General features: G+C 39.0%; 1 protein-coding gene across 1 annotated transcript in view; it reads left to right on the forward strand.

Moving 5' to 3' along the window:
* Positions 1-26,271, forward strand: part of SYT1 (synaptotagmin 1) — a 252,111-nt gene that overhangs the window by 137,713 nt on the left and 88,127 nt on the right. The window contains exon 4 of the mRNA XM_008502538.2: positions 13,741-13,925. Coding sequence (XP_008500760.1) covers positions 13,741-13,925 — 185 coding nt within the window. The remainder of the gene's footprint in view (positions 1-13,740; positions 13,926-26,271) is intronic.

Here is a 26,271-nt window from a genome sequence, read left to right on the forward strand (position 1 = left end):
AACATTTTAGCAGTCTGGATATTACTTAATTCAAATTGTTTAATGAATCTGGTGAGCCCTGAGAAAGGGAGAAAGAAGAACAACTATGAGATCTGAAGACACTCTTTACCTGTATGTATTCAGACTCCTGACAAGCACCACCCTGTTCTGTCTTTGGCTTTCCACACAGTTATTTTAGGTGGCAGGAGGAAGTGGGCAGTTCAGACAGTTTCTCTCAGGTCTAAGGAATATGCAGAGTAACTTGTCTGCTGTAACACCTCATGGAAGTCTGTTGTGATTAACTTTTCATCAAGACTTGTCCTTTTTTGACCTTCTTTCTTCTGAGAATTACTGATTACAGCATTTTAAGACAGTTTTCTAACATTAATTTCTTACCTGAATTTTAGAGGGAAAGAAAAAACATAAACCACAGGGATTTATTCTTCTAAATTGGTCTCACAGTTTGTAGACTATGTACTAGGTAGAGGCTTAAACACATTATTTTATTACCTCATGGCCATTTAACACTCACTGCTAGAATCACTTATGGCAGAATTTGAACTGAGAGCACTGTTTTCATTCTGAAGACAATGTCTCTGGAACATTTATTTGCCAGGAATAAAAAGGGATTATATAATAAGATTTTTTTTAAAAGAAATTCCATAACAAGGTTTTGATCAAGCCTGATTTTGCTGTGGAGAACTCGCATCTTAACACATCTGCAAGAGTGTTTAGTTTTTTTAATAGTTAGTTTCTGCCTTAATAAGTGAGATGGAAGGATAACTTACAGCTTCAAGCTTTTTTCTTTTTTCCAATCATTTTTTTAATGCAAGCACATTATCTCTCTCTGTTAATGTGGCCTCTGTTACTGTTGTAATGTATCTGTGGACACATTATCACTGCTTCTGCTTCTGTTCCAAAGCAGCTACCAAGAATTTATTTGCAGATTACTCACCTACTATTAAAATGGTTCTAAATAAAGTCAAATGTCAGACAGGCTGGCTCTTGGAAGCTCTTTTCAACTTTAAAAGGAATTCTGTGTGTTCTCTGCAGTGCAGAAGCACCATATTTTATTAGATTAGTTTTAATTAGACTGCAGATGCAAGGTTGCATCTGTGTATTACTACTGTGTATTACTGGTTTGAGGCACTTTCAGCCAGTAACAAACCACCATCTCAGTGGCATTCATTTAAATGTGTTAACCTGTTCCTTGCCAGGTAATCACTATGGAAGGACATACATACCTTAGAAGTCAATGTGTTGTTATTGTCATGTAGCACTATATGCTGAAAGCGAAGTAGACAATAATGCAAGGGAAAAAAAGGAAATTACAGTGGAGAATTTATTCACTCTTAAATAAATCTTTCTGAGAATTCCATTTCTACTTATTTAAATTGCTCTAGTGTTGTTATTTTCCAATAAAATCCTTGCAAGCCTTGGGCTTTATTGATTGCTCTTCAATCCTCAATGCTTTTTTTTATTTTATGATCTTTTCATTTTTATTCCTTTATGCTTCACGGAGTCCATTTTCTTTTGTTGTCTCTCCCTTTTCTGTTCTGAGCTTAACTCATTTGATTAATTGTTCATTACTGATGATGCTACAGGTTTGAAAGAATTGTCAATTAGCTATTGCAAGTTCTCATGAGGCAAGAGCACAGCTTCTTCTTTGCTTAGTGACAGAGTACTTGCAAGAGGGATTGGGAACCAGGGGCAGGATCCTCACTGGACAAAAGTCATCTGGCCCTCACTGGGACTGTGGCCATTGATTTTAGCAGAATGAGCCTTTAATCCTGACTTCTAATTCCTGAAGAGATTATTTTTCCTATGCTTAGTTAATGGCATTCCCTTTTATTTTTTGCTTTATCTATTCTGGCCAAACTTGGGGTTAATCACTTCAGGTTTGATTGTATTTGTACAGGGACAGAAGCAAGAACTCTGCTGTGCAATTTTAATTTTAAGGTTTATGATTTTTTTAATGTCTTTAATCAGTAGCAATGAAATTAATCCAGTGAGAAGAATGGGTTTTAATTAAATTATTTTAATAAGTAAGATGCTTTTTTGAGCAACAAGGGGATGCAGTGTTTTTAAGTAGCAATAGAAGATGTGTCCACATAGAGCAGCTGCTATGTTTAACTGTAAATAGTAGAGCAAAATATTACAGCGTGACACTCTGATCCTGAGAGCAAGTCACAGGCCAGCCTTTCTTGACTTTCCATCTTTAAAATAAAATTAATCTTTTCTTCTGACCATACAAATTAGCAACTCATCATTCAGGAAGCAATTCAAAGATAAAAAGTAAGTAACATGGTATGGTGTTAACTAGAGGATTGTAGGTCCAAGTCTAGTACAGACCTTTTAAGTCAGACCCTAATGACGATTTACTGCAGCAAAGTCAAACAAGGATGTCTAATAATTGATTTTCAGAGCTGGTGTGGGTTTCTGTTTCCTGTTCTTTTCCCATTGAACAGAAGAACCTGCTGATATTTCAGCACTCAGTTTTCAATATGCCCTTACAAAAATGCTTCACTTAGTGGAGAAAGTCTGGCCTGCAGGTACCTGTAAGATCAATCTGTTCTGAGTGCACTCAGTGGCAATAGATGATTGACGGAAGGAGATGGAAGAAAAGGATGCTTTTTCTGTGAGCTGAGCTTGTACAATTAGATTCCATAATGGATGCAAGTGCCTAGAATGTTTCTGGTTGTCATTTGGGCAGTGTAAATAAAAACTGATGCCTACTGCAGATAATTGAAGTGGGCTCTGGTACCAAGAGAGAGTCTCTCTGTCATAACCAGGAAAAATGAGTGACATAATTTGGGAAAAGATGCAACCTGTGTTCAGGATTACTTGGCCACACTTCAGACTCGGTGCAGGTGGGAGCCAGCGAGTCTCTGCATGGTGAAAAGCCTCCAAGGTTGTCTGTCCAGCAGCCAGATGTGGAGGTTTAAAATGGAGGGGTTCATCTGAAACCCTTAGCACATGCCTTGGAACAGCAGATTGGTTCCCCTCTCCAATTAACAACAAAGGATGAAAGAAAAGAAGAAAAGAAGAAGGCCTACTGTCTTCTTTTTGGGAATGAAGTAGGAGTGGAACAAGGCTGGGTCTTCTGATACTATGATGCTAGCATAGCTTGCTACTTTTTATGTATTAATCTGGAAGTTGGAGTGTTTCTCCAGGAAATGGAGAAACTTAAATTAAATTCCTTCATCAAGCCAAAAGCTTTAATATATGACAACACTTACAGGGCATGCTGAAGTCATGCCATTTTGTATGAAATAATTCAAACTATAGGTCAAAATTATAGAAGAGAAGAGAGTTCTGGTTCTCATTCACAATTTTACTAAATTTTAGAAAAAGCAACAATCAACAAATGAAATATGGAAGTTGATTAAGAAAGGCTTCTTTTTCATGGTCCCTCTCTTTGTCCCAAAGCTTTTAAAGTCATACTTTAACTCTGCTTTCTGTCAGGTTTTAAAAAATGGGGATAAAAATACTAGATGAGATTTTTAGGGAGAGTTGCTGTCTTAAGAGACAAACCAATTGTAGTAGATTTTGTAATAGCAAATAAAACTTAACAAGACAAAGAAAGCATCAAGACAAACTGCCTGCTTTTGTTCTGTCCTTCAGGATGATATGTGTGCTTGTAAAACAGTCCTCTCCAGGATTCTTTCAAATTCACATTATCCCCTAATCTAAAACTATCAACTTTGGTTTACAGCTCATGGCCTAGCTGAATATAGGACCTGACTAGAGCTCATGTAAAATATTCATTCAGGCTAATTAGCAGAAGGCTGAAGCAAAACATGAAGGAAAACATATTTCAGGCATGCTAAATTAGTAACTTTTAACATTGCTAGTTAGGTAAAGTGGAAGCACAGCAACAGTGAGGAGTGTGTCTGTAGCTTACTGAAATGAAGAATGAAGGATGAGAAGCAATTTGTGGGTAGTATGTTGGAAATCTGGTTTAAAAGATCAAATGTAGTCTTTCCACAGACCTGAAGAGCTACATCTGTACAACAAACATATAATTTTGATACAGATTTCATCATCATAACCATGGCGTTCCAGACATGTATATGCAGTTTGTGTTCTTGGTTCCTTCAGCAAATTGACCACTTTTCCAAGAAACACAGTTTCCCTGGGCTTCTGTGGGTAACTTGTAATATCACTTAGGAGCAGTTTTAACTTCTTCCAGACTGAGCAAGAAGTAGGGAAAACTAAAATGCCTAGCATTTGCACAGAGCACTTTGGAGAGAATTGTGACCTTACCTTAGTGGAAAAAAAATTAAACTTTTTTTTTTCATAGGGACCAGAAAAAAGCCTGAGTTCTAGTCCTAAAAAGGGCAGTCTTTCTTCTTAGTGAGTGTAACTTCAGATTTTATTAGATCTATTAATGAGGTCAAATGATGCTTTTAGGCTGGTAGCTAATGTAAACCATATCAATTTATCACTTTGGCAGTGGCTTCTGCAACAAAGTTAATGACTATTACAACGTTTATAGTAAGCTAGTCAGGAATGGTGCAAAAAGGCAGAAGTTAATAATGAATCATCATCCTCATCGTAATAGTGCTACAAAATGAGCTTCTGAAAAAAGTAGAGCAACATGGCTTTTAACCTTATGTTGAAAATAGATTTTTTTCCTACAAAGGCCACTACTGATACCTGGTTGCACCTTTGATAGCTTCTTGCAGAATAAAGGAGGTCAAAATACTAGGCAAGGGCACAACCCATATTTAGATTCTTTTCTTCACTCTTTCCAGATAAATCTAAATGCTTAATAAGAGAAAGGTTAAAACCTGCTTTTATTTTTTTTTTTTTAATAACAGGTGAAAACATTTAGTCCAAGGCATTTGAATTGTATACAGTCAATAAATAAATGTCTGTTTTCTGCATTGACCATGTGACTGTCTAATAACATACAGATTCCACAAACGTGTGTCTTTATAACATGCTCTGATACACCTCTTCATAGCAAGAGCCGTGGGTTGTCAGAACAGAGCAGAAAACTGTAAAAGCTCTTGTGCACATGCATGCCAGTGATGCTTTCTTGGGAAGTTTGGCTTGGTGAGAAAGGAGCAAGGGGAGTTACCTTTTGTGGTGCTCATACAGGCAGAGGTGAGATGTGCCATGGGAGTGTCACTCATTCCATCTCAGCACTGGGATGGCTGGGCACTTGGTAGCACTAAGCTACATGCTCGGACAGACTGGATCTGGTAGTGTACGAGCCCAGTGCGCTCTCACAGACTGATGGTTGGGCAAGGGCACAGCTCTTGTGAGCAATCAGGTAGACTCAGATGGCCACGTACCCCCCACAGCCGTGAGACCTTATGCTGTAAAGTCTCCTAGGCAAGACTGCTGTTTTAAATTCAGCTGTGTGCAATGTCTAAACTGGTGAGGCATTTCTTCTGAGTTGCTGCCTTGAGGCACTACCCACACACAAATGAGTGTCTATTAATAATGATAATATTTAATGAAATAATCTTGTTCCAAGTTTTATCAGTACATTTAAAATAACTGATCAAGAAATACAGATATTCAGATGATTCCATGGAGTATACACTATTGCTCAGCAAAAGAAATATGCTTTTAAAGATAGATTCCTGTCACAAAAAGAAATGGCTGCTTTTGTGAGCAGTTACTGCCCACATACAGAATCACAGAATCATCCAAGTTGGAAAGGACCTCTGAGATCATCAAGTCCAACCCTTGATCCACTGCCACTGTGGTTTCCAGACCTAGGCACTGAGTGCCACATCAGTCTCTTCTTAAAAACCTCCAGGGGTGGAGAATCCACCACCTCCCTGGGCAGCCCATCCCAATGCCTGATCACCCTCTCTGTAAAGAATTTCTTCCTAATATCCAAGAAGGTGCCCTAAGGGCTGAGCAAGACCCCTGGTGCTGCAGTAGCTGAGATTCCAGTGAGATTACAGCCTTGGGGGGCCTGATGCTGGTACCTGGAATGCCTCAGTTGCATGCTTGGCACTGATGTCACACATTGTCACTTATAGCCAGCTAAGTGTCTGGAAATGGTCAAATACCAAAAGTGAAAACTAATTACTTGACTCCCTCTCTGAAATGCATGGAATATGGGGAAAAAAGCAGGAGGAGCTGGAGATCTGCACTGGGTTGCGTGGCTATGATGTAATTGCAGTCGCACAGCTCCCGTGACTGGAATGTTGTCAAGGATGGCTCTGCGTTATTTAGGAAGGAGAGACTAAAAAGGTGAGGCAGTGGTGTTGCTCTTTATGTGCAGGAGCAACTGGAATGTCCTGAGTTCCACCCAGAGGGAGAGGTAGAAGGGGTTGAAAGCTTGTGGGTAAGAATTAAGGGTCATGCAAATGGGAGTGAAACTGTTGTGGGTGTCTACTATAGTAGAACCCAAGAAGAAGATGCTGATGAGGCCTTCTACAGTCAACTGGAAATAGCCACTAGATCACTCTTTAGTGCTCATGGGTGACTTTAATCACCCTGATATTTGTTGGAAAGCCCACACATCCAAGTATATCCAGTCCAAAAGGCTCTTGAAAGTTGGTTGTTAATTCTTTTAATAATGGCTGTACTCCTTTAGATCTTAGGCCATTGTCTAATAGCAGTCTGTGTTAAGTTTGTGTGTATTAACAGATTATGTTATGTGTAAACTAAAAAACAGGTTATGAATGTTTTCACAGGCTTACAGACATAGTTTCTAAAAGTTCATCTTGTCAGAAATCACAAATCAGTTCTGTTTTCTTAGAGGACTTTTCTGCTGCATAGTATTTTTTAAAATGTGCCAAATTCACTTGTCCTTCCTTGGCAATGCAGTTTTTACCTAGTTTTGGAACTTAAAACATTCAACATGTACAGTGCATGACTAACTCGAGTACTCAAGAAATGTGATTCCTATTTTGAAATAAAAACCTAGTCTTAATATTTGCAGAGAAAACCTTGAAAATGTAAAACAAACAAACAAACAAACAAAAACATTTCCAAATATTGAAAAACTCAGAAAGAAGATAAAACAAAAGCAGTGTTCTTTGTATACAATTAATTAAATCAGCTAAGAAAATCAAATATATATATGGGCATAATTTTTTTCTTCCATTAATTTCATTACTTTTGAGCCTATCTTCTTGATTTCTGAGTCCCAGAATCAGTATGACTGGAGTATTTTGTCCCTAGGAAAATTCCAGTTCCAAGTCAGAGGGAATTACTCGAGGTTGTTTTTTCTCACTGTTTTGTTTCCTTCAGACTACCAATTGAAGTTTCAAGTGCAATATATTGAATATGTCACAGGTAAAGTGAAATCTGTTTTAACCACAAAATACAAGTGTCCACATGATGGAAAGCAGTCACCACAAGCTTCTGCAGATTTGTTTGTCAGAGCTGAGTATTAGTCCCGTGGGTTTTGTTCCTTCTCAGGAAACTATTTCACCTCAGCTGCTGTTGGTACATACAGTTTTTGGAAAGCCTTCAGCAAACATGTCTGGCTTCCAAGTTTGATTGGAGGCTCCAGCTTTCTTCATCTTTCCCAGCTGCTCAGTGTGCCCACTGCTTTCTCTGGCAATTATCTAGAGCCAGAATTCATTTATTTTATTTTAAAAGCTTCATGGCAGCAGATATATGAACTGAGAGGAAGCATCAGTCTGAAAATACTATCTACTTGATTAGAAAGCATTTTCCTACAAAGTCTTTCCTTTTCCTGCACTGTTTTCTGTAGTGAGACAGAGGTTTTAGCAGAAGGGGAAGTCTGTTTTATTTGTCATCCTGGCCAGCATTGTGGTCTTTCACAAGGAACAGGCTGTGCAATAGGGAGATGAATTGCTGGTTCCTCCTCTGAGCTGTTGCATGCCAAGTGGGGGAGTATCATTCTTTCATGGAGGGCAGTGGAAGACAAGGCTGTATTTCATGGGAAAAGGGAGCAGGACAGGTGCAGACAGAAGGGCTGGGAGTTGTGAGACAGTGAGAAGAGGCAGCAAAAGCATGGTACTGCTGGGAAGGGCAGCCAGGCACCAGGGACCACAGGAAGGACCTTCACCTCCACTAAATTTGTAACCATATCTAGGACAGAATGAGGGGCAATGGTTTTAAATTAGAGAAGAGTAGATTTAGATTGGATGTTATGAAAAAATTCTTTACCATTAGGGCAGTGGAAAAATTGGAACAGGCTGCCCAGGGATGTAGTTGAGGAAGTATACCTGGAGATATTCAGGGTGAGTCTTGATAAGGCTCTGATCAACCTGATCTGGTTGAGGATGTCCCTGCTTATTGCAGGGGGGTTGGACTAGATGACCTTTAGAGGTACTGTCCAACTCAAATTATTCTGTTATTCTATGATTACTGCTACATTTCATGTTGGTTTATTTGCAGAGACTGGGATACAAAGTCATATGAAGCTTGCATAACTTTGCATTATACTGTTTAATAAAGAAGCTGTAGGCAGGACTATATTCAGTGAGTGAAGCCCATCTGATCAGCACATTTTCACAGACTGTTTTGCATGTGGGGAACTTTCACTGTCAAGAACACTCATGTCTTAGCTCAGCTAAAGCTTCAGTAACTTCCGTAAACTATTCATAGAGATAGGCTTATTGCAACTGCATATACTGAAGAAATAGAGAAAGTGGGAGGGAATGTCAGCATTAGAGTATTCATTCAGATATTTAGTAATGGTTCCTTCTCGTGGTGGGTCAAAGGTGGCATCATTAGCTTGAACCATATAAAAAATCTGTGGTAAATGTAAGAAAATGAAAATAATAATTTGCAAACCTGTTATTAAAAAAAGAAATTATATATAAGAGTGTTTGGGTTGGAAAGGTATGTATAAGCCTGAAGGCTAGGATTTAAACCATCAGTATTTGGAGGTTTGCATTTACAGTTTTTATCTTCCTCTGTTACAAGACTTTTTGCCATGTATCAACATTTGCTGTTCTTTGAAGTGTTCACCTTTGTATTCCTTCTGCTGCCAGTAGTGGTATTATCTGGATCCTTGCTCTCTGTACATTTTCTTTTTCTCTAAGTAATTTCTAATGAAAATCAAACAGATACCCAAAACATGGCCCCTGGAGAGTATCTATACAGAAAGTCTGAATATGGTTATATATGGGGTTTGCTTTCTGATTAAAAGTTCTATATGCAAAAGGCTTAGATAAAACTATGGTTTAGTAAATGAAAACTGCCACTGCTCTCATGTTTAAGCTACCAGAGCTTTAGATTAATGCAATGAGCTTCACATATATCTATGTGGCAGCTGCAGCTTCCTGTTAAGTATCATGCTCCTTCTGAAACAGGTATTATTAACATTTATTAATTCCAACATGCCATGGGCCTCCTTTGCAAAATAGTATGGAAGCTGCCATCATCTGATAGTCCTTTGTCACAGTTTAAAAAGGGCTGATTATTTGGGAGTTGGTGGTGGACAGCATTTTTGGTATGGAAGTCTTCACTTCTTAAGTCAGCTCCTCTCTTCAGTTCTTCCTTCACCTTCCCCCTCTTTGTGTTCTAAGTTGATGAAGTTTCCTTCTGACGTTGTACACAGAAAGGGAAGAACATTATTAGGATGAAGGATTTTATTTTCTTTTACAGACTGTAGCACTTCAATAATGTTACACGTTTTGTGACTTCTCTCTTGCTGTCCTTCTTCTGGGGTCAGATGTCCTCTGAGGCATTTGATAATTTTAGGTCGGCCAACGGGAATGTCAGCTGTAGACCCAAGGCCTGTATTTCTCCCAGCGTTTTGTGGATGGCCAAGTAAAGACATAGAGGACACAGTTTGTAACTCTTCAATTGAGTAAATCATAATACATGCTTTTCTTTGAATCCAGCATATTAAGTAGGATAAGGTTTAATGACAGGTTGGGAAACAAGCTACATTTAGCACACGGCAGTAGAATCGGATCAGTGGAGCGAAGCAATGGGTCCTGAGGAGGCAGCCCTGCATTGCAAACCTTGTGGGGGTAATGTTTTGGTTTATGTTTGCTCCTGGGGGCCAAGTGCCTTTTGCAGTTGGAGCACTGTTAGATGAGCTCTGGGAGCATGTTTTCCCATTCCATCTATCGTGCTCTCCCAGGTTGCATACATAACGAGTCCAAGCACAGTATATGGATGTGATCTGGAGATGTGCCTCGTATGCACTCCCAAACTGAAATGATCTATGAGTAACATTGCAGCTGCTGTATTTGTGAAATGCTACAAATGCATCAAATGACCCACGATGCACACACAACCCTGGCCTGGCATTGGCAGAAGGAAGCGACAGAGAGCTCACAAACTGCTTTAGTTGCATCCATGTCTGATTGATGTTCAGCATGAGTGAAGGATACAAAATCAGTACTGCAATGGCCTCAGTTATCAAAACAATCCTAGAGCTTACTCTTTGCAGTGCCCTTCTGTTGCTCAGGAGTAAGCCATGCGTTTCTTTTTCTCCCCACTATTTTTTTTACAGATAAGGCTTCATTCCTGCATTTCTGAGTGAGCATACCCTGTTTGGATTGGATCAATAAGACTAATTCACAATCTTACTGACTGTGCTACTCAGCAGATCCCCTCCTACAGATTTGTCTTTAAGACCCTTGTAGAATCACCAAATTACTTAGCAATTTGTGACAGCATCTCCAAATTAAGTATACGGTATTTGCCCACAGGAACAGAACGAATTAAATAGCATTGAAATACTAGAAAGGTTACACAAAAATAAGACCAATAGTTTTTCCTTGACCACCTAGGAGAGTATTGCTTGTTTCAAAGCACCCCCTTGTGCAAGCACCGGGTAAGACAAGTTGTACAAGAAGCTTCTGGTTCCCTGGCACCTCAATCACTTGGTCAGGATCTACATTTTTCATGTCACCTCATCTGCCACAGAGGTCTTTTGTTCAAGGGATCACGTCCAAAGGCCACCTGAAGTTTCAAACTGCATGACTGAGCAGGATCAAACCGGTTTATTATAGATGGAGGTAGTCTTGAAACTGTAGAATCCCTTTGTTTTCCATTTAAGCACTGGAAAATTAAATTATTTTAAAATCTTGTATTAATTGTGTGTCACTTCCAAGTGGAATTAATCATTATGAATCACCAAAGTGAGACACTGTGCAAAATAAAGTTCATATACTATCAATATGGTTTTTATAGCTATAGTTCTCAATTGGTTAAAAGACTAAGAAAATTAAGGCTGTATCCTTGAGTCTTCTGAAGTGAGTAATGTCTTAAATCATTTCATTCTGGCATGTCCACCTTGAGATGACTTCATAGAAAACTAGTTTTTAATTACTTACCATTTCCTGTAATTCAAGTTCTCCAGCAACATCATGAACTGGGGATGAAAAACTCCCAAAGTCCAGAGTAATTTTGGAAAATCTTGTTTATATTATGTAAAATCATTAACATGGAAAATTATTTAAATAATGTTTTTGAAAGGAAATAAACTTAATTCAAAGCTAGTGATTAATGTATGTTTCACTTACCTTAAATCTAACATTTATTTCTGTCAATGGCAATGTTCAGATGTGCCATCCCCTTGACAGAGATAGTATACTTTTATTGGGAAAAAAATTCTCCCTTTTTGCTTTTTCAGAATTGAATGTTGGAAGTTGTTTTGGAAATGTCCTTTATTGCTTATGCCTTGTTTAACAAAAACAGAGCATATTTTCTTTGAAGAGATAAATAAGGAATTTTGTACAGTTCTTGGTGTATCATATTAATTTGATTATAATTTAATTGCATCACACGAGCTATTGGATGAAATTAAATTACAAACAGATGAGAGCCGACCGTGCATTATGAAAAAGACACCGAGGTATCTGCAGGAGTTTCAAATACTCCTCAAGGCACCCTGCATTGTTTGTGCTCCAGACAACCAAAGCAGCAGTTCCAGTGTCACTTTACACAGTAGTTCCAGCACAAAGGCACCTGATTTGACTTCCTAGACAAGATTTTTTATCTGTAGGATGCATGTGCATACATCCCATTAACACATTCCCTGTCTCCTCAGTTCCTTGCTTCTCCCAGCTTACCTGCATTTCTTGTGTCCCCACTCCTGTAGATTAGCTTGGATACAAAGCATAGTGTTACATAAATAGCATTTCAGATGCTAGAAGTGTCTAACAGACCAAATATACATATGAAGTTTAGAATTTGAGGAGAGCACACATTGCTTGGGAAAGGTGATGGTTTTACATTTGAGAGTGATGGATGATGAAAAACCTAAAAAATTGTAGGAACGCCAGTTGAGCTAGGAAGTGTCTCCATGCCAGATTTGAAGACAAAACGAAATCAGTAATGCATGAAATACAGATTTTAAGTTGTGATAAATGCAGATCTAATGCAACTTTAACTGCAGAATTGCTGCTGCTGACTCCGTAAAACGCATCCTATAAACATCTGTTAATCTGTTCCCTGTTCATCTTTTAACATTCATTTGTTTAGTAATCAGTTCTCATTTGTTCTACATATGGTACAGCTTCCCTTTTTTAGCATTTAGTGAACGTTTGGAGGCAAAAAAGTATTACAGAAATTATTGTTTAACTGTTCTCCTGTATTGTTTTTCTATGTCACCAAGGATGTTTGAATAAAAGTTAGAAAAAATGGTCAATCAATTTAGATTAGGGAGTGTGTAGGTGCTTTGTTCTCCTCCTGAACTGCTCATTTGTACTGGAAGTCCCTGTGACCATGCCTCACACTCTACTTAGGTCCTTTAAGCAGTTATTTTTTTCTCTATTTATATATATATATATTTATATATATATATACATTCCATTTTGTGATTCTCTGCCATCAACATAGCAAATCTGATTCAGTATTTGGTTTTATTCTGTATCATATTGGAGGCCATTAGCTAGAGCTCTGAAAAGTATCTTGCAGACTTGATAGACTGAGTGCACGTCAAGATGCACATAAAAATTGACAGTTCCTAAGATTTAAAGTTTTGTCAGGTGCTCTGGCTAAATGTGAGAATCAGTGGTCATTAAAGCTGCTCTGTATGAGGACAATTCCCTTCGGAAGTACTTGTATTTAAGTATCATCTTAATCCCTTTTTTCCAAAAATTCTGATCTTTAACAAGACCGTTTTATTATAGTAATTGTTCTTTGTTATTTATTAATGTTTCAGCCTTGTCCAGCCCCCTGGACTCAATGACTAAATGGAATATATGCTTTTCTTTGTAGGAAAGTATAGGTGAGAACATAGCTACGTACTGAAATTTTGCTAGTGTTAGGGCACAATGACCAGTAAGGACAAAAGGTCAGTCTTTACTGGTGACCTTTACCTGCCTCTGTTGCAAGGAGTCTTTAGAGTTTGTTAAGCTCAGGTGTGGGCAGAGGAGAAAGGCTGTTGATTAAAACTGACAGCTTGGATCAGATGGCATCCTGCAAAAGGGAAATTCCCAATCAGTTCCACCTGATTCCACCACAATGCCAGGTGGGTTAGGAAGATGATTAAAGAAAGAAGCAAGTAATTGTCTGAATGTGCCAAGCATTTTACAGATTTGCAGAGTGAATGTTTTGGACATACTGTTTTCACATGGTTGATTAATCAAAATAGCCACAAGTGAGTTTGATATGTGTCAGCAAGCATGTAAATAGATAGATGTCTTAAACTGGCATTGTGTATGCAAATGATCATTTGGGAGAAATACACAAATGATTACAGTATATTTTAGAAAGAATTTCAGGTATTTCTGCAAGGCATTTTCATCAGAAAAGGCTTAGCTATGAAAGAAATGTACTTGCTTCTACACTTAACCCTACTAACAACTTACCACCTTCTTTTTGTGTGTCTTTCTTTTTCTCTTCCAGTGCCACCTTGGGCCTTAATAGCTATAGCCATAGTTGCAGTCCTATTAATCCTTACCTGCTGCTTTTGTCTCTGTAAGAAGTGTTTGTTCAAAAAGAAGAACAAGAAGAAGGGAAAGGAGAAGGGAGGGAAGAATGCTATTAACATGAAAGATGTTAAAGATTTAGGAAAAAGCATGAAAGACCAGGTAAAGTACCTCTCCTTTTCTTGAACTTCAGTTGCATTTGAAGGTTTGATATATCTACCAAAAGTTCTGCTTTTTGCCTCAGTAGAGACTTTGTGTAGAGGGGACTCATTGGCAGCATCTTCCTTGTGGTATTACAAAAGATGAAGCTGGTTGAGGCACCACTGATAAAGCAGTCAACCAATTTCCTTGCTCTGGGAAAAAAAAAAAAATAGAAAACCAGGTGTATAATGAGTCATGTGGATGGGGCAGGTTTATTGAGAGCATCTTGGTTGTCACAGAAGTGAAGCAAACATGAGCAATTTTCACTGTTGTTCTTTACGACTCTGACCAGGATGTCATACGGTGTTTGTGTATCTTTCTGGCAGTATTTCTGAGCGTAAGTGATAAATAAAAGTAGCTCTGAACTCTAAATCTCTTTTTATACAAAAGCAAAAGTTCAGAAGGGAAGAAAGCAACAGCACAGAAGGAAGCAAGGAAACATGGCCAAAAAGGAAGAAAACAGGGATGTTCAGCACAATGCTTTTGAGATAATTTATTTTGTACTGGAGAGGAGGAGGTTAAAGATAACAGGCTGTAGTTGTAGCTGTAAGTCAAATGAGTAACTTGGAGGAAGAGATTAGCATAATGCTCTTTGAGCAGGAACATTTTCATAAGGACAAAAAACTTGTTCTTCATATCTGCTTTATGCAAGAGAAACAGTAGGTTGCAGGACCTAATCCTCGGGGCCACAGACTTGACTAATGTGTTCCTGAAAGAAAATAAAGCTTTTTTTAACAGGCTTTTAGTATTGCCCTTCCTGGAGCAAACTGTTGAGAATAAACAGAAGAATGGGGAAAGAAATGATAATTATCCATGTGTCCTTTCTGCATTGCCAGATTTCCTAAGCTAAGAAGATAAAACAACTGTATTTTTCAAACAGTAACTACTAAAGAGATTTTGAGAATTACTTTGCAAAACCTCTTATGTTGGAGCCAATAATTGTGAAGATATTGCATGATCGAGTCTGTGCTCCCAAGACCCCTGGTAAGGTTGGGCCAGAGCAGTCCAGGAGCACTTTTCCAGCTGAAAGAGAGAGGATAAAAATATGATCAGGAATGAGCAGTTCCTTCCACAAGTTGGAATCTATTGTATAAGAAAGGTGGGCTGAAGGCAGGTTGATTAAAATTACAGGCTGAAGCTGGGAACCCAAGGACTATGGCTGGCTGTTGAGAACAGAATCCAAGAAGCAAAGCCTAGAGCACAGTACCTGAAGCCCAGAGAGCAGTCAGTCCATAGCAAGGAGTGAGATGCCACCATACAGTGATGGAGCAGCCACCAATGAAGCTCCTCAGCCAGCCCTGGAACAGATGAGCTTCTCCAGGCACATGAGAGGGGAAAAGCAAAATCAGGAGAGTGGATGAGGAAGACTGAAAAGTTTGATGGCTAGCTGCAACTGAATCACATAAGTGATTCCCATAAGTTGCCTTACCACAACTAACAGAGTCCTACCCAACCACAGAGAGTGAACAGCTGGATATCCTTGCATTTCAAGTGTAGCACTTCAGGTAGTGTCCTGGTGCACAGCTTCAACCATGGTTCCACCTGGAGAGAAGATGCTTGAAGTACTATGATGTACTAAAGTGCAAGACAATGACTCAAAACAAGTTCACACCTGAAAACTGCCTCGTCAGCACAAAAAATAACTAATGTACCTGCAGCTGTTCCAAGGTTAGGAAGATTAGTGAGGCAAAGCTCAAAAGAAACAGAGCAGAAATTGTGAGTTCTCCCTTGAGAAAGATCTAATGATGATATTGTTTTCTCTGCATGATGAATATGAAACAAAACCCTTCTCTTTAAGCACTACAGTTTAGCATTCGTAGATTCCCTGTATTAGATTTATATACTTTGTTATGCACTATTAATATTAAGTAATTGTGAGATATTTCACTCTCAGCAATGCATGGAAATTCAGATCATCAGTTGTTGGGTTGCCCTAGGCTACTGTTAGCCAACTTCTCTCATTGAAACATCAATACTTTGGAAGATATATTCGATTATGCTTGTGGAAAATTTCTTTGTTATGTTTGTAATGTTCTAACTATGGTAACAAACCTTCTACTTTGTTGTAGAAAAATAATTTGTTGATTGATATTTATGTGGAATTTGTTCCGTATCATGTAAGATCTTTGTTGCATTTACAATATATTATTAAGTGTTTTTAATTATATCCATTAGGACCTGGATAAATGACCACATATTCTTGGAAAAGAAATATTTTAAACACAAAATTACTTTATGTAATTGATACTGAGTTTCCTTTGTATTTTCTTCAGGGGAAAATTTAATCAAAAGCTGAATCACAGGTCTCTTGCCTATAAAGGGAGCTCAAGCTATGAAATGTTGCACAGATAGCTATTTTAAGATGATTACATTCAAAATATCCTGTAGAGTTATGCAAACATACTTTTGCCCAAATATTTTGGGATTGTGCACAGTTAAATCTAAGGAGAATAGATTCTCACTTGATGTAAATGCCAGACCTTTAATTAGTGGATGCACCAGCAACTCTCTAGCCAAAATTCCTCTTCACTGTCTGGGATTTAAAAAACAGGCCACTGAAATAAGGCCCTTGAATTCATACATAGCAGTTTGACAGTGTACCACTTTTAAGTTCTTGTCACTTACTCTTGAATTTGAAGTGCAAATTTTATGTGCTGAACCTGATATAGTATAATATAGCTGCATGTAGAATATTTCAACTAAAAGAATTGAACCACCTTATAGGCTCTGGCATAAAGTATAAATGGGAAAACAAGCCTTTTAGCTCTTTGAAGAAGCAGATTTTAAAGTTAAATGAAGAGGAAGAGCAAGATGTATCTAGATTTACAAGGTGTAAATCTAATAGCATTATAAAGGGCAACAAAATTTTGTAAAAAAAAACCAACAACAAAAAATTGCTTAGTTCAATCATTGATAGGCCTGGACCTGCAAGTACTGATTACCTTCTGCCTTCAGCTGAGAGTGCATAATATCAATTGATAGGTACTTGGCATCCTGCAAGATCCTAGTTCCCTAGATACACAAAACTGGAAAGAGAGTAGTATTTGGTAAACTGCAAGTATCAGTTTCTGAAAACAGTTTCCACTTTAGTCATCTTTGTCAAAGAGGATTTTCTGACCTACATGTACTTACTCATGCTGACCAGGGCACCCATGCCAAATCATTATAGACCCATAAAGCCTGATATAGTTAAAGATATCTTTTGAGACAGATACTCAGCTCAGTAGGTAGTATACAAACAGGAATTTTTTTGTCTCTGTTAAAATATTTGTGCTTCAAAATGTCCACTTTGCTGAAAAAAACTTCAAACAAGAAATTGTTTTTGAACAGTTAGTATATTCTAAACATCTAGTTTAGTATAGATTATGAGCAAATATAGTTGAGGTGAAGTGGGAGATGGAGTTGAAAATAAGATTAGGCTTTTAGTCTTGAAGCCTGTTTCCATTGCAGGCAATGCTTTCTGTTTGAAGTAGAGAATACAACTCCACTGAGAGCCACTGGGAGAATTAGATTCCTCCTAAGGGAGGCAAATTGTTAATGAATGTACTACTGTAAAAAAGGTCATTTCTCCATGGTTTTTAATAATGTTTGTGTGTGGATGTTTTAATTTTTATTTTTTCCTTCTATGTCCTCCTTGTATGTGTTGTGTCTCATCACTGTTCTGGATTGTCACTTGCGGTAGGTTTATTTTGCTATTTGGACACACCCGGGCTTCTGACAGCTCTGGCTCCTCAGCTGAGATTTATATGTAGTAGCCTTGATAGCACACATCAAGATGCTGAACTAAATTGATTGGGCATTTTTTGGTTGGGTATGTATTTTTGGGGAAGCTAGAGGAGGGTGAAAGAAAAGAGGTTGTCATTCGTTCTGTAAAGTTATTATGTCAAACTGTACTAGAAAGCTCAAGTTTAAAAATTATAGGCACGTGAAAATAACTTGCTAATTTTATTTCATTTCTTTATAAATGTCACTACATCAAAAGTAGATGATAGCAGTTTGTATTTTTAATGTCTTAGTTTCTAAGTGTTGCTAAAATGATTTGTACCCCATGAAACTTGCTGTAGGTTCTTGCATCATCTCAATACTGTGCCCACGCTTTAAGTTCTTGACGCTGCATACCAAACTCTTTTAAATGATCTTATTCCAGCTTTCCATTGGTGCAACTGACTGATAACTAGCACCAATGATATTATGAGATCTTTCCATTGCAGTTTCCACCTTTGCAACTTTCCAGTCTCTGCCATGCTCCTGGTGGCTCCCACTACTTTTTTATTCAGGGAAGAGAAAAGCCCCCAAATATGCAGATCCAGAGACACTGTAATAGCTGCTGATTTATTCATTCTGAATTTAATTATTGGTTCAACAAATGTTTGCATAAGCTCAGCCTATGGGCTGAGGAAAGGAATAGATGTAATCATTCCAGTCATGAATAGTGGTGCTGAAAAATTACTAGCGTTTAGCACTATTGCATGGAGAATAATTGTTGTGGTGGTGTGTGGTGGTGTTAGGTCACAAAGCATTTGTGGAGAAGGGGATTTAATAGCTCCAGCTTTTCTCATTCCATCAGCCTGAAACGCTGTCACTAGTGAAAGACTTTTTGAATATGTCTGCTAAGGTGAAATAGGAGTTTTGGGATCAGATATATGTACTACACCTTGGAGTATGAGGACTGTATGGCTCTGCAGTTGAATTCCTGGGGCCTTCAGTTGACCGCCTGATTTCCATGTTTGTTTTTCCTTTACATAGGCCTTTCTTTTACAGTAGGGTTATATACCAACTAAATCAGAATTGTCTGGGTAATGTTCATGTATTAATAGCAGCAAAGTATCAGGGCGTTATAAAGTAATATGATACTGAGAGCTCAAGTTGCCCCTAACTAAACTTCAATATATAGAGGCTTTCTTAGACAGTTTTACTTCGTGATTTTAGCTGTTGAACAGTAAACACCTTTGCCCTCATGGAGACGTGGAGTGTGCATTGACCTGTCAGTATGGAGACAATAGCCAAAATGAAGTCAGTAAAATCCACACTGACATCCAGAGATCCTGGGTTTCACACAAAGCAACCCAAGCTTTTATTGTCAGAAATAATTCAAGAGGATCTTTCTGAGGGATAGGAGCTTTCTTGCTGGCAGTGGTCTTTTCTTCTGCGAAGTTTGCTCATGTGATTGTTTTCCCTGTTGAATGCCTAGAGAATAATGAGTTCATTTATTCCACAGTGCCACCTGTCTTGGTCTCAGCATGCCAAGTCTCATTTGATGGCATCGTTAGCCCATGATGTTAATGCTCACCATGGCTTATCCACAATGAAATGAGGTATCAATTCAGTCAGAAAGACAATATGTGCTGCAGAGCCATTACAGTTTAGCAAAACAGTCATAGACGATGGGGACAAGTCCTTCTTAGAAAATAGTATCCCAGCAACTATACTGTGGCAGTCAAAAGGGACTGAATCCCATTCGTACATTAAATCAGCCTCAGGCTGCTTTTTCACCTGTCTCAGAGAGAAACAGACAGGGTGCATAAAACTTTTTGGGTAATGGAAAAATAAGATGTTTATGAAGATATAAGGTTATAGGCAAGCATTTGTGTTCTACAGGGTTTTCTGCAAAACTCTGTTGTAACTTAGATTTATGCTAGACTTCAGAACTCTGAAAATATGGAAGCTGCAGCTGTGAGCCACAATGCTGGGCTTATTTCCATTCTGTCTCTTCCTCTTAGTCATTCCCAAGAAGACATAAAAGCTTGTTTGGCATGCTTTCTGAGTTTCTTTTTCCTGCTTTTTAAAAAGTATTTTTCCTGTAAGATAATTATTTTACTTTTCTTCTAACCTATTGTACTGTTAGCATGATATGAAGATACAGATACTACATGCCTTGCTTTCTGTACTGAAGGTTTTTCCACTGAAACTTTTCATAGTCAAGAACATTTCTTTCTTGCATTCTCTTGATTAACAAGCTAAATTTTGAATTCTTTATTCATGAGCAGAGTCTGAAGGCTCCTAATGAGTGGTGTCTCGGAAATCTGCAGTTATTCTTAAAACTGAATTATCCAAATCACACTCTGGAGACATTTACCTGTAACCATTGATTATGTGGAGAGCTATACTCTTACCTTAAGTGCCTGAAGTTAGTGGGTATGAATAACCCAAAACAGGAACAACAGGTCATATCAGTGAGGTATACATTTCATACCCCATTTGGAATATTTAATTGTTTACTTTTTAAGCAAATTATTTGTTCTTGCCAAAATTATGAAAAATAAATATGAATAGCAAAACAACCTTCAAGCATGAGAATACCACATACTTGTTAAAGCCCCAGTTAGACGATAGTCAGAGTGTGATCTTATCTCTTTTTAAGGATAGAACAAAAGAACAACTCTTTGACAACTTCTCCACACATCAGTATGGCACTCTGTAAATCATATCTGCCTGTATGTAGGTTAATTTTCACTGCTAAAGAGTTGTAGTCCTAATTATATAGCACCACAAAAATTTCAAACAGAACTAAATGTCATATTCAGAGTGGTCCTCCCATGTCGAGGAGCCATCTGGCCCTCTGCCATCCATTTGAGGAGGATGAAACATAATTGATTGAGCAGCATGCACTGGCCAAGCAGCCTGAAGCTGCCTCCTACTCACAGCCTGCTGCTCAGCACAACATCCCATATGGATGGGAAGAGGGGGCAGAGCAGGCTAGCGTACTTGCAAGAGCACTTGCTGCTTTTTGTTCATCTGCATGGGTTTCAAAGCAGAGCCCTGACCCACAAGGAGAACTTCCAAAATAGGCCCCCTGGCTCGGTGCATCTTTTTGTAGCAAATAACAGTGGCTTCAAGAAAAAACAGGTTGATTCAAGGGTTTAACAGCTACAACTTGAATGTGTGTGTTCATATTTTACATCCAAACCCTCAAATGTTTTGCTATGTCCTTCGGTTGCACCAGAATAAGTTGTTATTTAGTACCCAAAGAATTCAGCACGTTCTTAAGCTGAACGTGATGACCTCATGTCATAAAGTCCTGAAGAAAAAAAAAAGCTATTTGAACTATCCAACAGACCATTTAAAACCTGGATAACAAGCAAGGAAGTAATGTCAAGGCATCGCATGCTGGACACAGCAGGATCTTGTTCATTCTGTGCGTCACAGTGGCCCACTGCTGGTGTGTGAGGCCAACACTCCTAGAACAGTAATGGCAAAGTAGATTTCACAATGACCAAAGCCTGGCTCAGCCACTGGAAGCCCATGCACAACGTGCTCTTTAATTTAGTTCATGGAGAGAAAGCAGATGCTGAAAGAATAAAACATTGCCTCTCCTTCTGAGGGACTCTGGTAGAGAATGTGCTACAATTGCAGGCTTTTCAGCTTTGTGACAGGAAATCAGCCAGGAATTTTTAAGGGCTCTTATTTTCCCCTGGGATAAAAATTAGCCAAGTTGGTATTATGGGAAAGAAACTGCTAGGAGATGCACCCCCATAAGTGGAAATGCAGCCATTCCTAGGTGTGGAGGAAAAATTGCCTTTCTGATAAATTTATCGTAGGACATGGCACAGAACATTCTTGCTACAAAATAATATTGTTTTCTTCCATTCAGTTCAGCAGGCATTGCACAGACCTGAGGACTGGGCATCATTCACACATTAAAAAAATTGTCCCCTTCACCATGTGAACAAAAGGAGTGCTTGATGGGGCAGGTAGAGATGGAGCTCAGGACAGCAGCATGCACTGTGCAGCAAGTAGGCTGCAGTCAGAATTATGTTCTCCTTCCTATGTCTCTCCTTGCTTATTGGTAACATACAAGTGAGGTCACAAGCCACCCCATAAATGGAAGGAACCCTAAAACCACTGTTAATGTGCTTCTTAACTTTGTAAAAGTGTTTCTTTATATATGACAGTGAAAGACACTTGGCTTGCAGTCTGAAATAGCTTGCGACATGAACTAAGCAGTAACAGTGAGACGTGAGATAACTGAGACCAAAATAAAAGTGCAAAATGCACCTTCATGGGTCTTTATATCCTCCTAGTGACTCAGACATAATTGTGGCCTCTGCCTCTCTCTACAGGAAGCAAAGAAGTCCACTTGTTTCTTCAGCAGCTTTCATACCCAAGTCTTCTATCCTGGAGTTTCTGCACAGAGGGTGTCTCGAGGCAACCAGCACACAAACTGAGCTAGATCCCTTGCAGACCCCCTCAACTCCTACTCATAGTTTTGGGTTAGAGTAAATGAAAGTGTACATGAAGCTCTTTTAATCCCCAGAATCTCTCTTGTGGTTTGTGCTGGATAGTAGTGGGGTAAACCCAGTGAAAGGGTTCAGGGATTTTGGTGGAGCTGAGCTAAAAGCAAGGGATGTTTGTATCAGGAAGCAGAATCACTGCACAGAGGCTTCTGTTGGTTGGAGAAATAGGAGGGAGAGGAAATGTAAAAATCCAACTAGAAGCAGGCTTTTTTTTTCTTTCCTTTTTTTTATGCAAAAGATGCAACAGAAAGAAAAAAAAAAATAAATAAAGCATCTTACTTAACAAGCCAGAAGGAAAGAGTAGACTGTAAACCCACTCTTAATTATGTTACAGAAGTGGAGAAACAACCATCAGATTGAACTGTGCATCTGAGATTTCTTTAATTTAGCTCTGTTGTAGGAACCACTGCACAGCAGATGAGCTTGAAAACAATTAACTAAACATGGAACAGAAAAGAAAATCCTAATGCCATATGTAGATTTTTGTCTGCACCTTGGTTAGAAGTAGATACAGAGCTCATTCAAATATGGGTTAAATGAAATGTTGCTCAAAAATTCACTTCGTCTTCCAAGTCTAAGAAAACATATATTGTGAGGGTCTGTTAAGGTTCCTGGCACAAAGTAATTTTTCCCACTCGCTGATTTCATTAGGTGTGGATGTATCACCTTTTAGTGGTTATATTCTATTAACAAGTTTTCTGTACATTTCAGACACCTGCTTAAATATAAGCCTACATTTTTCAGAGACCTATGCAGATCTAAGAGGATAGAGAGGATATAAAGGTTTCATTGGGTGTTTCTGAATATTTACAAAGAAATGAAGAAACAACTTGAGTGGAGTTCACAGTTATCCCAAATTAGAAAGGATAAATCTGGTCTATAGCTCAATGCAATAATGCATTTCTATGTTGCATATTTCACAGGAAAAGCTTTTTAAAATGTCGTGGGTTTTTTAAATGCCATTTCAAAAGAAATCTTATGAAAGGAAAGGCTTATATTCCTCTGCATCTGAAGACAGGCTTTCTGATCACTTTGAATTGTGTCAGTTGAAGAGGCTTGAGGAAAAAGCTGGTTTATAATTAAAAATATTTTATTGTTTCTAAAACAAATAAAAGATAGCAGCTTATTTTAATTGATTGTAGCAGTACAACAGTAAGAATCAATATAGTGTGATACAGTGTGCTATAAATTGAGCATTGCAGTACCATTCCATTAAATATTGATCTTTCAGAGAATCCAAATACAAAATTAAAATCCCTACAGGGTGTTTCAAGCACTTGGAGGCAATCTAATTCTTCTTCCCCTTTGGAACTCAGCAGCTGCATCAAACATGAGAAACTCCTTTTCTTCCTTTGACTCATCTGCTTCTTGAAGCATTGGCCTTTACTTTTAAAGCAAATTCCTCTCTCGATGGAAAAAAATGTTATGTACAGACTGCTGTAGAGATAATAATTTGTCATTTCTTGCGTCTCCCCATGCCACGACCTTGGGCAAATCCAAACACTGCCTCAGTGTTTAAGTGCTTTATTTTTCTGAGTCAAGGTCAAGAAGAATCATATAGCTCCTCAGCTGATGTGAGTAACATGCAATGTTTTCCATCTCCCCTGGGAAATAGCTTTTGCCTTCCAATAGACCTCTAATAACCTGTGAAGAAGAGTTTCCCGACCATGCAATGTTTTCTACTTGCACTTCAAAACTCCCTTGCAAGAGAGATGTTAGCTTAATATTATATTTTTCATAGTCACAGTAAGAACATTTTCACAATTAAATACCCACAACTCTGGCATCTGGTGGACTGATCAGCTATGCAGAAGGGTATGTATTTTTCCTAGAGACATTATGTAACTCTTGCCTTGATTCAATAGTAACAAATTCCTCATGCCTGGAAATTACTATATAAGGTTCTTTTTCATTCTTCTTTTGTAGAAACTGAGAATCATAAAATGGATGAGGTTGGGAGGGACCTTAAAGATCATTCCAACCCCCCTGCATGGGCAGGGACACTTCCACTAGACCAGGTTGCTCAAGGCCCCATCCAACCTGGCCTTGAACATTTCCAGGGAGGGAGCAGCCACAAATTCCTTAAGCAACCTGTTCCTGTGTCTCACCACCCATGTAAAAAGCCCAACCCCAGATTTATTATAGACCCCCTTCAGATATTGGAAGGTTGCTATAAGGTCACCTCTTAGCTTCCTCTTCTCCAGGCTGAACAACCCCAACTTCTTCAGCCTGGCTTCATAGTGGAGGTGCTCCAGCCTTCTGATCATTTTGGGGCTCTCCTCTGGACACGTTCCAGGAGCTCTGTGTCCTTCTTAGATTGGGGACTCCAGAACTGGACACAGCACTCCAGGTGGGGTCTCACAAGAGCAGAGCAGAGGGGGAGAATCACCTCCCTCAATGGGCTGTCTGTGCTTCTTTTGATGCAGCCCAGGACAGGGTTGGCTTTCTGGGCTGCAAGCACATATGGATGGCTTATGTTGAGCTTCTGATCCACCACCACACCAACACCAATTCCTTCTCCTCAGGGCTGCCTTCAAACCTATCTCCTTGCAACCTGTATTTGTGCATGGGATTGCCTCAGCCCAGGTACAACTCTTGCCCTTGGCCTTGTTGAACTTCATGCAGTTTGCACGAGCCCACTTCTCAAGCCTGTCAAGGTCCGTCTGGATGCCATCCCTTCCCTCCTGTGTGTTGATTTCACCACACAGTTTGGTGTCATCAGCAAACTTGCTGAGCATGCATTCGATTCCACTGCCCATGTCACTGACAAAGATGTTAAACAGCACTGGTCTGAGTACTGACCTGTGAGGAGCACAACTCGTCACACATCTCCATTTGGACACTGAGCCATTGATCACAACTCTGTGGGTGTGACCATCCTTCCAGTTCCTCATCTAGTGAGTGGCCCATCCATTGAATCTGTATCATTCCAGTATAGAGATCAGAATGCTGTGTGGGACAGTGTTGAATGCTTTGCATAGGTCTAGGTAGATGACATCTATTTCTCTGCCTTTGTCCATTGCGGATATGTTCCCATCGTAAAAGGCCACCAAATTAGTCAGGCAGGACCTTCCCTTAGTAAAGCCACCTTGGCTGTCACCAATCACCCCTTTGTTACCTGCTTGCCTTAAAAGAGCCTTCAGGAGTAGCTGCTCCATGAGCTTGCCAGGCACAGAGGTGCGACTGACTGGGCTATAGTTCCCTGTGTCTTCTTTTTTTCCGTTTCTGAAAATGGGGGTTATGTTTCTCCTTTTCCAGTCAGGGGAAACTTCACCAGACTGCCATGACTTTTTAAATATGATGGACAGTGGCTTTGCTTTGCCACTTCACCCACCAGTTGCAACTTCCACCCACCAGGAGCCATGGGTGAATCCCATCAGGTCCCGTGGACTTGGTCACCTTCAGGTTCTTTAGGTTGTCCTTTTATCCCTGTAGGATATTCGCTCTCAAACGAAACCCAGATCAAAACTGGATGGAACAGCAGAAACTCCAGTACTTATCTCAGAAACTGTGATATACGGGAGATGTTTATCACTTTTCTATCATTGGGGCAGTACTGGGATGATTCAGAGCAGTGAGCCTTGGAGTTAACATATCACTCTGAGTTATTGCTTCGTGTTGTCTCAGGGCTCAGATAAATGTGCTTGCTTCAGTTGGAGTGAGTCACATGTTTTGGGGGTTTTTTCTATTTTTCTTCTTTTCATGGTCACAAAACCTAAACCTTACTTTTAGTAGCAATGAAAGCAAGATGTTTGGCACAATCCCATCACCTCCTATCTTGGAAGTCCTGCTTATGGTCCTGCAGGGGCTGTACCTCCAACTGAGTTTGCTCCAACAGTATTGTCTTGCCAGTTTTAAATCTTTAAATCTTTTAAATCTTTTAAATTGCCTGTCAGTTTTAAATCTTCAGGCTTGTTTTACTAACAAAAATGTGATACAGCCAGGGAACTAACTAGCATCTCAACTATTAAAATGTATCAAAATAATTGTCCCTTAGGGTAGTTCAGCATTTCCAAGTAGAAATGGTTTACTTCCAAAGGCTTTCCAGCTTCACAGGTGATTCTCATCCATTA

This window comes from Calypte anna, chromosome 1 (genome assembly GCF_003957555.1).
Source record: "Calypte anna isolate BGI_N300 chromosome 1, bCalAnn1_v1.p, whole genome shotgun sequence".
NCBI classification, from domain to species: Eukaryota; Metazoa; Chordata; class Aves; order Apodiformes; family Trochilidae; genus Calypte; species Calypte anna.